General features: G+C 49.4%; 1 protein-coding gene across 1 annotated transcript in view; it reads left to right on the forward strand.

Annotated features, from left to right (window-relative positions):
* Positions 1-13621, forward strand: part of PFDN1 (prefoldin subunit 1) — a 33283-nt gene that overhangs the window by 15117 nt on the left and 4545 nt on the right. The window contains exon 3 of the mRNA XM_051793757.1: positions 1861-1945. Within this exon, the coding sequence (XP_051649717.1) occupies positions 1861-1945 (85 nt within the window). The remainder of the gene's footprint in view (positions 1-1860; positions 1946-13621) is intronic.

Genomic DNA, 13621 nt, shown 5'->3' on the forward strand with positions numbered 1-13621 from the left:
AGACTGGGAAGAAACAAGGAGAGATTTGAGAAAATTGCGACATAAAAGATACAGCGGAAATTCCTGTGGAAAAGAGGAGGTGAAGTGGAACAGGGAGAGAAGAGGGAGGAGGAGGAGGAGGAGGTGATCACTACATGCAGTTAATAGCAGCCCCAAAGAGAGTTTTAATTGGAAACCTGTTATAATTAACCACAGATTTGCTCCCATGCGTGTCAGGAATGTGTGTGGCAGGGAGTTTTCCTTTTGGCTGTTGCATTGCTCATGCAGAGTCCGTTGGGGTTCCAGCCAAGTGGCAGATCTGTGTTTGTGTTTACCAGGCCCTGAGCAAACACGTTAATAATGTAATTTGTGGCGGGAGATGACACTGCAAACTGATTTCAGAATTTTCTGTAGCAGACGGGGAATGTGCTCTGATTCTGCCCTGTCTAAAGCTGCTCTTTTTAACTGTTCAAGCACGAGCTCCTGTCACCTGGCAGGAAGACATTGACCCTAGTTGGTGCTGGAGGAGACCTTGACCTCATTGGTATGACCCGTGGAGGCTCCTTCTAAATCCCCTGGGGGACTTTCTAAGTAGGGAAGGGGTTGAATCTGCAGCTTGTGCATTCTTTATGTCTGGAAGGATGAAAAGCAACCATGGAGGGTTCCTCAAATTCGTTTGAACTTAGTTGTCCTTTACCTCTTTTTGGGATGACAGTGCCATGTGCTGGAGAGCTGCTTTGAATGCTGGTGCTCCTTCAGGGGCTCCTCTGAGCGAGTCAGGCAGCTTTCTGCTTGCTGGTAAGCAGGACTGCAAGGACTGAGATGTTGTGGGTGCATCTTTCAAATCCCTTTGACAATTGAAAACAGAACAAGTGGAAACCAGTGGCTGCAATTCCAGTTAAAAACAACCACTTCTCCTCCCACAGAAAAACACCTTGGCAGGTGAAAGCATGGAAATTTGGAGGTCAGTGAGGGGTGGGTTAAAGCCAAGGACTGAGAATTGGAGCTGTGAAAGCTCCATGGCTCTCTACTGGAAGCACCTCTCTCTCTATTGTCACATCACAGAAGGGTGTGGGTTGTAAAGGATCTTCACAGACCATCCAGTTCAATCCCCCTGCCCTGGGCAGGGACACCTTCCACTAGACCATGTTGCTCCAACCTGGCCTTGAACACTTCCAGGGATGGGGCAACCACAACTTCTCTGGGCAGCCTGTGCCAGGTCCTCACCACCCTCACAGTAAAACCTGTCTTCCCTATGTCCAACCTAACCCTGGCCTGTTGTGTTTAAAACTGTTGCTCCTTGTCCTGTCATGATAGGCCCTGGTCAAAAGTCTCTCTTTCTTTCATATAAGCCCTTTTTATATGTCGAAAAGCTGCAGTAAGGTCTCCCCAGAGCCTGTTCTTCTCCAAGTTGTACAACCCCACCTCCCTCAGCCTTTCCCTGTGGAAAGCTTTGGTTTTATTGTGCAGGTCTTTTCACCTTGCAAGCACTACACAGGTGATAAATGGCTTTTACCTGTTGGAAGAGTCTTCCTTGACTGCATGCAAACAACTGGTTTAAATCCCATTGAAGAGAAGATGCTGACAGACTCCCCTGTCTGTGTGCCAGAACTGCTTCCAGATCATTCAAGGACACTGAATGACAAGGGAAGATATGTGTGCATCCATGTTTGTCCTACAAGAGCATGGATGAGGTTGGTGAGCCTTTGGGACCAACCTCTGTGAGCTGGCAGAGGAATTTCTCTTGCCTCATTCCCAAACACAGGGATGAGGATGAACACTTAGGAGAGGTGGCTGTAGTTTAACTTGGTGTGTAGCTGGGTGCACACAGCTGTAAAAAACATCCAACGTTGTCTCTCTCTCTGCTTTTTTTACTTGTAGGTTTATTCTCCAGCCCAAAGGAGTGATTCATAATCAGCTCTTAGAAAAACAGAGGATAGCAGAAGAGAAAATTAAGGAATTAGAGGTAAGTTTTGGCAGGTAATAATGCTGAAAGTAGGACACTGAAGGTCAGCAAGATACTATTTGCTACATCTCATTTTTATCTGTTAACTTTCACTCTCAAGGATTGTAACTAGGGGAAACAGAGAGCCTGTTACAAGTAACCTACAAGTAACTCAGGGCACTTGGTTCCTTTCCTAGATCTACACACCTTTAGGGATTGATGGTTCACTCTGTGTCCTGATATGAAAACTGGGGGTGAGGAATTCAAATGGGGTTAGTAGGAGCAGGGTTTAGAACAAGCAAAAGGATGTTGGTGTGGTCATTTGCTGCAGATAAGTGACGTGAAACTTGGCCAGTGCTGTGGGTATTAGAAGGTTACACTGGCTCAGGACAATTGCACAAATTCATGGTAGAGAAATCCATTGAGAATTACCAAATATGTAGAAATGGCATCCTGCTCAGGAAGTCCCTGAGCTAAAAATGTCTGGAGGGTGGGAAAGTATGAGGAGGAAGTACCATATAGGCCTGTCTTGTCCTTCTGCTCTGCATCTGCTTGATGAGTGGATCTGTGAGGAGATGGGAGATGGGACTTTGTTTTGACAATGTGGTCAGAGCACTTCTGTGTTCTCGTGTTTATCTGGTTGGAGTATTCAAGGCAGAGAAGGATATCTAGGAAATAAAAAGTAGTGTCTGCGCAAGTTCCAGTGTTCAAACGAGCTATCTAGTGAATCTTGACTATCTTCTCATGGCTGCATGTTCTTCAGAGAAGATGTTCAAAATGTACTTTCCCAAGGCTGTTAGTGTGGTTTTTTTTCTTAATGCTCCTAAAGTATCATTAATACAAACCCCTGTTCATCGGTCTTTGGGGAATGACAGGGAAAGCAAAGGCTGAGTTGTGTTAAGCTGCTTATCCCTTTAGTGTTTTGGAGAAAGTGAGTGTGGAGACCAGCTAAGCAGGGACAAGCAGGAATAGGAAGTCAGTGCTCAAACCCGCTCAGACCTGTGCAGTTCTGTCTCTGTTCTCCCCTACTTACACTGAAGTAGAAGTTGAGTTTGTATTTTTTTTAATTCCTTCTTAAAACTCAGCCTGCCTGGGGAGCTGCAGAGTAAGCCCATCCCCATGGGTTGTGTTGCCTGGAGTGTTTTCTGTGCCAGACACTAAGGGGGTTTGTGTTTCTGCTTATGAGACCTCAGGGCAAACGAGTGCTCCGTGGACAGGTTGCATATTTAAGGTGGTGTGGAGGCAAGGCACAGTTATTTTTACAGTTATGTGATAAAAGCAATGGTATCCTGGCACCTGTGGAACCATCCCTGATGCCAGTGGCACTGTGCAAAGACAGCCCTGTGACTGGGGTTGGAGGACTTCATGGCAGCACCTCTGGGTTTGGAAGCAGGTGGAGTGTGGCTGGGCAGCCTCTGTTTAAAACTGCCCCTCAGGTCTCTGCCAGCTCCAGGGGCTGTGGGCAGCTTTTTGGCTACTGTGCCCTTCAGCCCTTCAGCATCTGGGTTTCTTCCTGTTCCTGATGGGGAGTGATCTTACCTCCTGAACTTTCTGATCACTGAGTTCGGCAGAATGGATGGAATTCCCCCCAAATTACAACCTTTGCCATTCTCACACAGAGCCTCAGACCCGGCTGCTTCGCAAACGTTGTTTTTCTGCTTTGTAGCTCCCTGTTGCTGAGTCTCTGGTTGTGGCCATTGAATTGAAGTTCCCAGCAATAGTGACTGTCTCAAAAGGTGGTTGGAGTGCAAAGGTTGTTGCCATGTGGGTCGGTTTTTCTTTTTAATCGTGGATAGTAGGGCTCAGTTTGCCGAAACGTTTGACAGTTTGTTTTAAGTGAACATTCAAGTCTGTCTTTTAACTGATCTGCTTCCAGCTGGCTCTGGCAGTTCTGTGAAAAGGGATTCCCCATGGAGGAGGACAAGCACTTAGACAACTGACATTTCGGGGGAAATACCTGAATCCAACTCAGAGAGTACTTATCACAGGAGCAGGGGATTTTGCTTGTCCTGAAAACAAGTTGTGACCGAAGCAGGAAAGAATGTGAAACTTTGTGACCTTGTGCTTCCACCGCATCATTGTAAAATAAATACCAAACCAAGAAAGGTTAAAGCTTCCCTCCATCCATTATTAAAGCTGGAAGGGTTTTAAAGCTTAGGTTTATATTTTACATTGTTAACTACCTTATTACTTACTCACATTTCTCATTTTGCATAGCTGAATCAGGCCTGGTCAGAGTAATCCCCCAGGGCCAGGACGGTGTGGCTGATCTGGTTACTCATGTAGCCTGAGCTTGAGGCAATTGTGCCTTGCTGTGATGACACTAGCGCCAAGGGATTGTGAAATATGTATTTTTTGATACATGCCTGATTCTGAGAAATGCTCTCCCTGCCACCTCAGTGCTGTTTGCAGAGGAGCACGGCACTGCTGAGCTCTGCTGAAAATCCATCCAGCTGCGTGGCAAGGAGAGCTCCTGAGTGCTGCCTGTTCCTGTTCCTGGAAATGTGGCTCTAACTTGCTCCAAAGGTGTGAGCTGGGTTTCCTGACATTCACAGCTGTCAGTGAACTTTGAAAACTCTGAAGGCTTTTGTGCCTGGATTGAAAGCTCCTTTTCTCCCTCTGGCAGTTTCCCCCTCTCCAATCTCTGCTGTTGCAGTGGTGCATTGCTTTCTTGAAGGCAGCATCACAAAATTGATGGGACACTGCTGGTTTGGGCCTCCTTGCAAAGCAGCAAGGACAGCCAGACCTGTCCTTGTACAGGGCTGGGAAAATAAATGTTGGCTGGAATACACGTTGGTTGTACCTGGTGAGAGGAGCTGTGTTCTGGGAGCTCCAGAGGGTCTGGATGTGGATGAGGGGACAGTGCAGAGCTGTCAGTTATTCTGCAGCAAACCCAAGGTAACTTTACCCTTCTTCTGAAAGCTGTGTGGGAAATGAATATGTAAGTATATATAGAGTTATGGAATGGTTTGAGTTGGAGGAGACCTTAAAGCTCATCTCATTCCAACCCCTGCCATGGGCAGGGACACCTTTCACCAGACCAGGTTGCTCCAAGCCCCATCCAACCTGGCCTTGGACACTTCCAGGGATGGGGCAGCCACAGCTTCTCTGAGCAACCTGTACCAGGGTCTCACCACCCTCACAATAAAGAATTTCTTCTGTATATCTAACCTAAATTTCCCCTCTTTCAATTTGTACCCATTACTTCTTGTCATATCGCTACAATTCCTGATGAAGAGTCCAGTCCCTCTCCAGCTTCCCTGTTAGGCCCCCTTCAGATCCTGGAAGGTGCTGTGAGGTATCCACACGACCTTTCTCTTCTCCCCAGGTTTCTCAGCCTGTCGACTTCATATGTACCCATGTAGCATTCTGAGCTTCACAGCTCGTCCATAATCCTTTGGAATCCAAATAAACTGCCCAGGCTTGCTGGCACAACACCTGTGCCTGCTGACAGGCTGTGCCAGCAGGGCTTACCCAAACCTCCAGAGATTTGGTGCCAGAGGCTCCCTCACACACGGACATGGGACACGTCCTGCTTAGCAGGAGCCATTGGATTTTTCCAGCCCTGATACTATCAAATTCTTGTTGTGTTTCACGGTACAGGGGGTATGTGTTAAATCTATTTTGAAAGCATTCTAAAGGGATGAGCACAGACTCTTTTTAGCTCAGCAATGTTTGTGCAGTATTAGGAGAAAAACCAAGTAATGTTTTTCTTCCCTTGTTTTTAAGGAAACATGATATGTGAGGGGTGGAACAATGCTTTGTTTCAGGAAATGTTATCCGTTTCCATTGTAGGGCTACATGGATTCTGTTTTTAAATGTGGCATTTTAAAGAGAACAAACTCTATGATGTTATAAAGACATGGAAAATTGATTCTTCATTAGGGGTGGAGAAAGTGATTATCACTGTGTGCTTTCTCTGATAATATCTGATAGTCCCCTTCTCTCCTGCTATATTCAGCTTGTTTAGTTGTCAGGCGTTGTCAGACTAAATTGCTAAAAATAACAAATAAGGGGGAGGCTCTGCTGGGCAGCTCTGTCTGCTCTGTGCCACTGAATTTAGCTCCTTCGGGAAAAGGGCAAAAGCAACCTGCAGCTTTCTGGTTGAATTGGATTTTGGTTTTAAACTCTGACCACAACATAGCTGTGTGCTTGTTTCCCAGGCAGTTCCTTCACATGTCTGTGGGAGGCTGAAAGTTTACCCCTGCAGAGTTTGGCTGGTTGGTTTCTTCTCTGGCTGCCTGGAGTAGACAAAGCTTGATCGAAAAGCTTGAGGGCTTGATTTCTAATTCAGAAATCCTTCACGTGAACCCCAAAACGCCGTGTCCAGTTTCCCTGTCCCGCACAGAACATGTCTGTGCTCTCATTCCTGGTGGGGGAAGGATCTCTGTGCCCTCAAGCACTGCTGTGCTCCACATTGGAAGTCTCAGGTGGTGTTTGAGGAGCTGGTGAAGTTACAAAGTGAGTGCTTTGCAAAGCCTTGTGGTGAGCACAGACTTCTTCCCCGGCGCTACCTGAGCTCAGACTTGCTCGTGCTGCGGCTTCCATTTCTCTAATCTTCTTTTTCTGGGAGCTTTAAAATGGCTTTGCTGCAGCCCCGAGGCGCAGTGGTGGTGCCCCCGCCCTGGAGGAGTCTGGTGGTTGCCACAGCAGCGTTTTCTTGCCCTGTGGGAACAAAGATTTCGGCAGGCGAGGTGTGGCTGGGGAGAAGCGCTGGAGCCTGGGGCAGGTATGGCTGGGATGGACCTGCTCGGCTTCCACGTGCCCCAGGGGCAGCTCTCCTTCATTTTTTTACTAAAAAACCCTCAACATGGAGGCCAATTCTGTGGGTGGCTTTAACGAGGTGAAAACAAGTCTCTTGAGATCTGTGGTGCTCTTCCCAGACCACGAAGTGCCCGTCAGGAGGTTGCAGTTGTCGGGACGTTCCTGAGTTAGCCCAGTTTCTTCCAGGGATCTACAGTGCAGAGGTTCTCACCCCCTGGTTGGCTCGGGGTAGGCCTGTGCCCAGGAATGTGTGGTGGGCTTTTTGACTAAACAGGGGGAAATAAGGAATGCTTCTGTTTGCTTTGGAGAGGAGAAGCCTCAAGAATAACCCTCTGTGCATTGGCCTGGAGCAGATTTTACTCTGGATGAAGGTGCTGTTCTCCCATTCCATTGCTGGCTACGTGCACGTACCGGGAACGGGATTTTAAACACACCTTGTCACAGAAGTTGCCCCTTGCTTCATAGACAAAGTCAGTCCCTCTGTTTGCTGTAGGGGGAAGCAGGACCCCTAATGTGGGGACAAATGGAGTACAGAAGTGAATTTACCATACATTTGGGCTTGTATGGACTTTTCAGGAGGAAGCTGTGGGAGCTCCACAACTGATGGATGTTGGTGTGAAAATGAGCTGCAGACAGACCCTTGCCAGGCCCTCAGTGGGGACCAGGCCAGGCAATACCCTGCATCTTGTGTGGCTCTGGGTGTGTGGGTGTCTGGGCAGGTTCCTCTGGACACAGACATTTGGACCTGCTGAAGTTCCTGGGAAATGTGTTTCATCTTGACTCTGTTGGCTTGTGTCCTCCAAGCCTAAGTCTGTGCCCTCACTGAGGGCTTGCTCCTGCATTTCAGGCTGCAAAGCTGGAGGCTTAACTTGCTTTCTGAGGACATGGGTGGTCCAGCTGCCTGCCTGAGCTTGCTGTCAGCTGTGGAGCATCCACAGGCACTCCTGTGGGTGAGCAGAGCCTGCATGGGCAGAACTGTTACCAGTGGTCTGCCCTCCATGAGAGCCTTGTTTTGAAGAAGGGAGTAGCCAAAGGTCATTTTTTTTTTCCTATAGGTCTGGCTGTCCTACAGGGAGGAGAATCTGTGCTCTCATTCCTGATTTTTGAAATGAAAAATACTCTGAGCAATGAGAAAAAATAGGCTTTAGAATGATAAAACAACAGTGAGGAGGTCGAGAGTGTAATGGACACAGAATTAACACTATGAGCACAAAATCCTGCTTTGTGAAGAGGCCCTCTGACATTGGGCTAGGGCCATACAAATTTAAGGTAAAAACTGGAGGAATTGGGGCACAGCTAGTGCTGCTCTAATTCTTCCTGTCTACTAAATTGACTGCTGATGGCAGCATGAAGAACAGGCCTTCACAGCTGTGAGGAATCTCTGACTTCACTTCTTAATGTTCAGAGCCTTGTGGTCTGTCTGACTGTTGTTTGTCAAAAGTGAGGGTGGCAAAAGGATTGTGTTCTGAACTTCATGGGTGTTTTGGGCTGTTTCTCTGTTGTCTGATTGAGTCATCCCTCATCCCAGACAGATGGAAGTCAGTTGTTTGCAGGGAGCACCTTGCAGCTCTTAAAGGCAACAAGTGCTCCTCAGTCCTCCCAGGGAAGGAGGTTGGTTTGTTTAGGTACCGGCTCTTACTCGTCTGTTAGATTTGTTTGATAAAGATCAAATAACACTATGTCCTGCTTTGAAAATTGTGTAAGAAGCTTGTCATGTGTTAAATAGTGCACAAACCACTGGTTACAAAACACGACTTTGGAATCTTAAGAGGCACAGGGAGAAAGAAACCCTCGCATTTCAGAGGGGATTCCCAGCTCTCCAGAAGGGTCATCTACGGCCTTTAGACCTGGGATGGCTTGTAAAAACTTGAGTATCTCACCACATTTTTGTGAAGAATGGTTGTGGGGTGATGCTGATGTGAGTGGAATGACGTGTACTTATATCATCACATGTGTGGGTATGCATTGGCAAGGCTGGATCTCCTATCTGGACCAATCATTCACCGCAACAAGTTTTCAAACTCACAGATTTTTTGCAAGCGGTTGCTTAATTAGTAATTCTTTGTTAGTCTTCCCTGCACTGCAGACTGCAAAGTAAGCACACAAACCAGCTGAGAGGGCAAAGGCTTCATGAAGGGAGAACTGGAATTTGATGACTCTTTGCTTTCGCTGTCCCTACTTTATTTTTAGGTGGATAATTGTAGATTTTAAAAGCAGGAGAATAATTAACATGGGGGTTGTTTGCTTCCTTTTAACTTCTTTTAGAGGCTAGTTCTAGACATGCTTTCAAAATAAAGGTATCCCAGAACTCGTTTTAGGGGGTTTTTTGGGGGAGGGTTGCTCTTGATTTATAAAAACCCTAAACAACTTGCTTTTCAAGGAACTGTTGCCAGTACACTCACATTCCTTTGTAATTCAGAGGAAAGTGAAATATATTATGATTAGTTAAAAAACCCACTTCTGCTGCTGGTTTTGTCCATCTAGGAGCCTACATTTAGTCATCTGGGTCTGAAAACATGTCTTGTTTCCTCTGATTAGCATTAAGCTGCTTTTATGATTGCACTGAAATTTTAACACCAAGTTGGTCGATAAGTCTGTCTTTGTCATTGTAAAGCAGGGTCTGATTCATTGTCAAAGCTCTCCTTTGTGCTTATGGCTGCAAAAGTATCCAAAGCAACGAGCCGAGCTGGATGCGGGTCCCTCTCCAAATTCCTCCTTGCATGAGTAATAGTTAGTCACAACCCCAGCACTGCTGTCCTTGCCTTAGTCACCAGCCCCTGCAGTGGCTCCTGGCTGGCCCTTGTGCCAGGCAGCTCTGGGGAGGGGGATTGTTTGTGCCCGATAAACCTCCATCCTGCTTCCATCTCCTCCTCCTCCTCCATCTCGCCTGGGGAGAACAGGAAACGATTATTTGGAAAGCGTGCTCCTGCCTGTCAGGGAGCCCTGACCCAGCCCTGAGTCAGCTTTACAAAGCCACACCTTGCTCCCAGGTATGCGGGGCAGCCCTCCTGCTTCCTGCTGGCCCCATGCCCGGGTCACCCCCTGCTCTGCTGCTAAACGGGTTGGTAGTGACCACGTGGCTGCTTTGAGTTCAGTGAGATCTGAATTAGAGGGGGGATGCTGCCTAGTTGGGAGCCGACACCATCTTTTTGTTGCTGATTTGTCTTTGAAATTTATGGAAGCAGTTTTTCATCTGAAGTGGCCTCGTCTGGCCGGGAGGGACTGCAAGGGCTGAAAGGTGTGGTGTGGTTTTTGCAAAAGTCCTGTTGCCTGGAGGTGTCCTGGTGAGCCACACTGGCTCTGCAGGACCACAGAAACCGAGGCACTGGGTTAGGGAACTTACCACATTTTGCAAGAGGCGGTTTGGTGAGAGACGCTTCCGCCGAAACGGAGCGGGTGGATTTTCAGCACCGGGGGGAGTTTCCTCTCCCCAGGTTCTGTGTGTTTGACCTGACTCTGCTGTCATAAGCCTGGTGAGGGTGCAGTATCTGACCTGGAGCAACATACCCCTGGAAACTGCTTTAAATGGGGAATTGTGCCAAGAAGGGGTGTCCCAAAAGGAATCCTCTGGGCTGATAATACATTTCTGCTGCCACCTACTGAAAGGTTCCCACCGGTTTGCTTTTGTAGTAGTTCACGTCAGGGTAGGGTGCAGGAGTTCACTGGAATAATCCTCATTTCCCAGTCACAAAGAGTAACTGTCTCCTGCTCTGCTGGCAGGACTTTGTGTCCTGTGGCTTGGAGCAGTGGGTCCCTGCAGCTGCCACAGGTTGGGGCAGAAAGTCCTCCTGCCTGCCAGCCTTTCTACCCCTTACCTTGCCCCTTCTCCTCTTGAAGATACCAAGCATGGGAGGCAGTGGGGGCTTTCCCAAATTAGCTTTTTCAGAGTGTGTTCCTCAGGGTTTCGAGGAGCTTTGATAATGGTGGGGGAAGCCCTGCTGGTTGTGCTGTGGTAGGACTGGGACGCAATAAAGGTGGATTTGCACCAGCAGTTCTGCAGGCAGGTGCTTCTGAAGATCCTCCTGAGTTGGCACATGCACTCATATGTTTGATGTCCTCTCTTACACTTAAATCCAGATGGTTCTGAAGGGACTGAGGGTCCCCGTTACCTTGTGGAAGGGGAAACCCAAGGGTCTGAATCATCATTTCTCCTCTTAGGTAAATGACATCATGATGCTTCTGTCAGCAGCTGTCGTCAGAAAGCAGCTGGGCTCCCTTCCTATTGCACATCATTCACTCTTGAGCAAACTCTGGGCAACTTCCTGAGAGCAATAACTCTGCTTGGAAAGTCTTGGAGCAGATCTAAATATTTGGTGGTTGCTGTAGAGTGCTAATTCCCAGTGTGTACATGTGCCACAGTGTTGAACTGGGTGAGGACCAGCGCTGGGTGGACCCACCAGGGCGTAGGGCTGCCTGCAGACCCACCCCACCCCGTTGCTGGTGCCCACTATTTTGGCTTCTCCTGGAGCAGGAGCAGCTGGGTGCTGTTCAGCAGGTTCACCTCCTTCCCATTTCTGGGTTCCCAGTGAAGTCCCGTTACGCAGAGGGCACGTCCTCGGCACATCGTCTCAGGCTGACTGAAATGTTTGCCTTGCCCAGGGTGCACGACTCGGAGTGCTGTTCTCTGCAGGGAATTTGGGCATTTCCAGCCCCCTTAGCAGTAGTGATGACCCCAAGAGCGAGGGCAGCTCGGGCTGCCCCTCCTGCCTGGCCCCTCGCACGTGGGCAGCACGACTTTCCTTCCTCCCAGGAAAGATCCTTCTCCAGCCACCCACGTGCTCCCAGCTCTAGCTCAGGATCTGTTGATCACTTTCCCTTGGGGAATTCCAAAAATGGTTTGAGTTAACTTTGGGGGATACAGAAGCTCTTGGCTCGCAGCAGGTTTTTTGGGACAGTGTCACAAGATGAGCTGTGTCAGGGCTCCCGTTTGAGGCACTGCCTCATGCCTGGGGACTGCAGCGTTCCTCGACGGAAGCCCTCTGAGCGTGAGAGTGGGATGCCAGAATCTGGTGGCTGGTAGCCAAACAAGCTGTGATCCATAGGGAGGTGCTCCCTGGGAAGGGACCTGCCACCTCGCTTTGTTCTCACAAGCTGGGTATAAAACAAGTCCATAGAAAAACAGTTTAAAAATCAGAAAAAACAAACAATAAAAAAAAAAGCAACAAAGGAGGGGAAGAAGAAAGAACAGGCTGAAATGAGTAGGCATGTTCCAGTGCTAGATCCTGACATTTCCATGGGAACAGTTTTGTTTGGGCTCAAGCAGATCTGTGTTTGCAGGTCAAGGGTTGAGCCTCTTGCTGAAGTGATGTGAGAGAAATGGTATTTGAAGAGCAAAAGTCAACCTTGAGTGATAAACCATGACTTGACACAGGAAACTCACCTGTGAGCAGGAGGTGAACCGCAGCATGGATGGGCAGGGCTGCTGTGCCTGTTCCCACAGGGAGCACGGGGCTGTTTGGGAATGCTGGGCCGTGCTGTGCTCAACCACCGGCTCGAGGCAAGGCCCTGCCACACGCGGGGCTGGCGGTGCCTGACCAGCTCTCCCTGAAGGCAGAGGTGTCTGAATCACAGCGCTGGAGGAAAGACAGTGCTTTGATCATCAAAAGCCCATCCAAGAGGAGCTGATTAATAGTTTTTTGTTGCTGTGGAATCTGTGGATGCTGGCTCTTTAATCTGCCAGGAATGCAAGGTCCGGGTGCGTCATCTCGTGAAGCACCAGCTTCTCCAGCAGCATGATGCAACGGGAGCAGAGGTGGGAGGCTGGAGCAGGAGGTGGCTTCCCTGCCGTGTCAAAAGGCCACGGGCCACCTCTGTTAACCACAAGTCCTTTTCTTCTTAGGGTGTGAGCTGTAATTGTGTTTGCATTTGATGGACTCTTTCCGCAGCCGCTGCCAAAAGCAAACAGCGCGGAGCTGGTCGGGGAGCGAGCACTGCTCGTGGTGGGGAGCGAAGGGCAAGGGAGAGCTGAGGAACAGGGTGATGGCAGGGGCGAGTCTCCTGGCAGTGTTTGGCTGTACCCACCCGTGCCAGGGTGTGCAGGTTGGCTGTGCTGGCACGCCTTGGTCAGAAGCGTGCACGGCGAGGGCTGGCTCGTGGTGCTGCCCGCACAGCCCGGCCCAGCTGGTGCTTCCAGGAGTGTGTGCTTCCCACACCAGCTGGGGCTGGTGGCAGCCCCCCAGAGCCATGGCTTACAGTCCCCCAGAGCTTCCTAGGACATGGCAGTGGGCGTTGCATCCCAACATGGCCATTGGATATCAGCTCCCTGCCCTCCTCTCTTCTCCCCTCCCTCTTTTCAGGCAGGGCTGGAGCTGCCAGGTCCTATGAGCAGCTGAGGGAGCTGGGGTTGTTGAGCCTGGAGAAAAGGAGGCTCAGGGGAGACCTCCTCACTCTCTGCAACTCCCTGACAGGAGGTTGTAGCCAGGTGGGGGTCGGGCTCTGCTCCCAGGCAACCAGCAGTAGGACAAGAGGGCTGTGCCGGGGAGGTTTAGGTTGGATATTAGGAAGAACTGTTGTACAGAGAGTGATCAGCCATTGGAATGGGCTGCCCAGGGAGGTGGTGGAATCACTGTCCCTGTAGGTGTTTAAGAAGAAACTGGATGTGTCACTGAGTGCCATGGTCTGGGTGACAAGGTAGTGTTGGGTCGAGGTTGGACTTGATGATATCAGAGGTCTTTTCCAGCCTAGCTGATTCTGTGGTTCTGTGGTGGTACCTTCCCTGATGGGCCCTGTGGCTCTGTTGGTGGAGCTGTTGGCTGCACAGCCACCCTTCCTCCTGGGAAGGGTTCCTGGGAGGTGCACATGTGTTGCCTGTCAGATGGGGCTGTGTGAGTGGCCAGTCCTATTTTTGGCTGCATCTCTGATGACATGGGAGGTGGTGTTTTTACTCCATGCAGCTGTACTGACCACACACAGGTTCACCCCTTGCCTGATTTA

The sequence above is a fragment of the Manacus candei genome, unplaced genomic scaffold (assembly GCF_025592945.1).
Source record: "Manacus candei isolate 608988 ecotype Guabito, Panama unplaced genomic scaffold, ASM2559294v1 h1tg000037l, whole genome shotgun sequence".
NCBI classification, from domain to species: Eukaryota; Metazoa; Chordata; class Aves; order Passeriformes; family Pipridae; genus Manacus; species Manacus candei.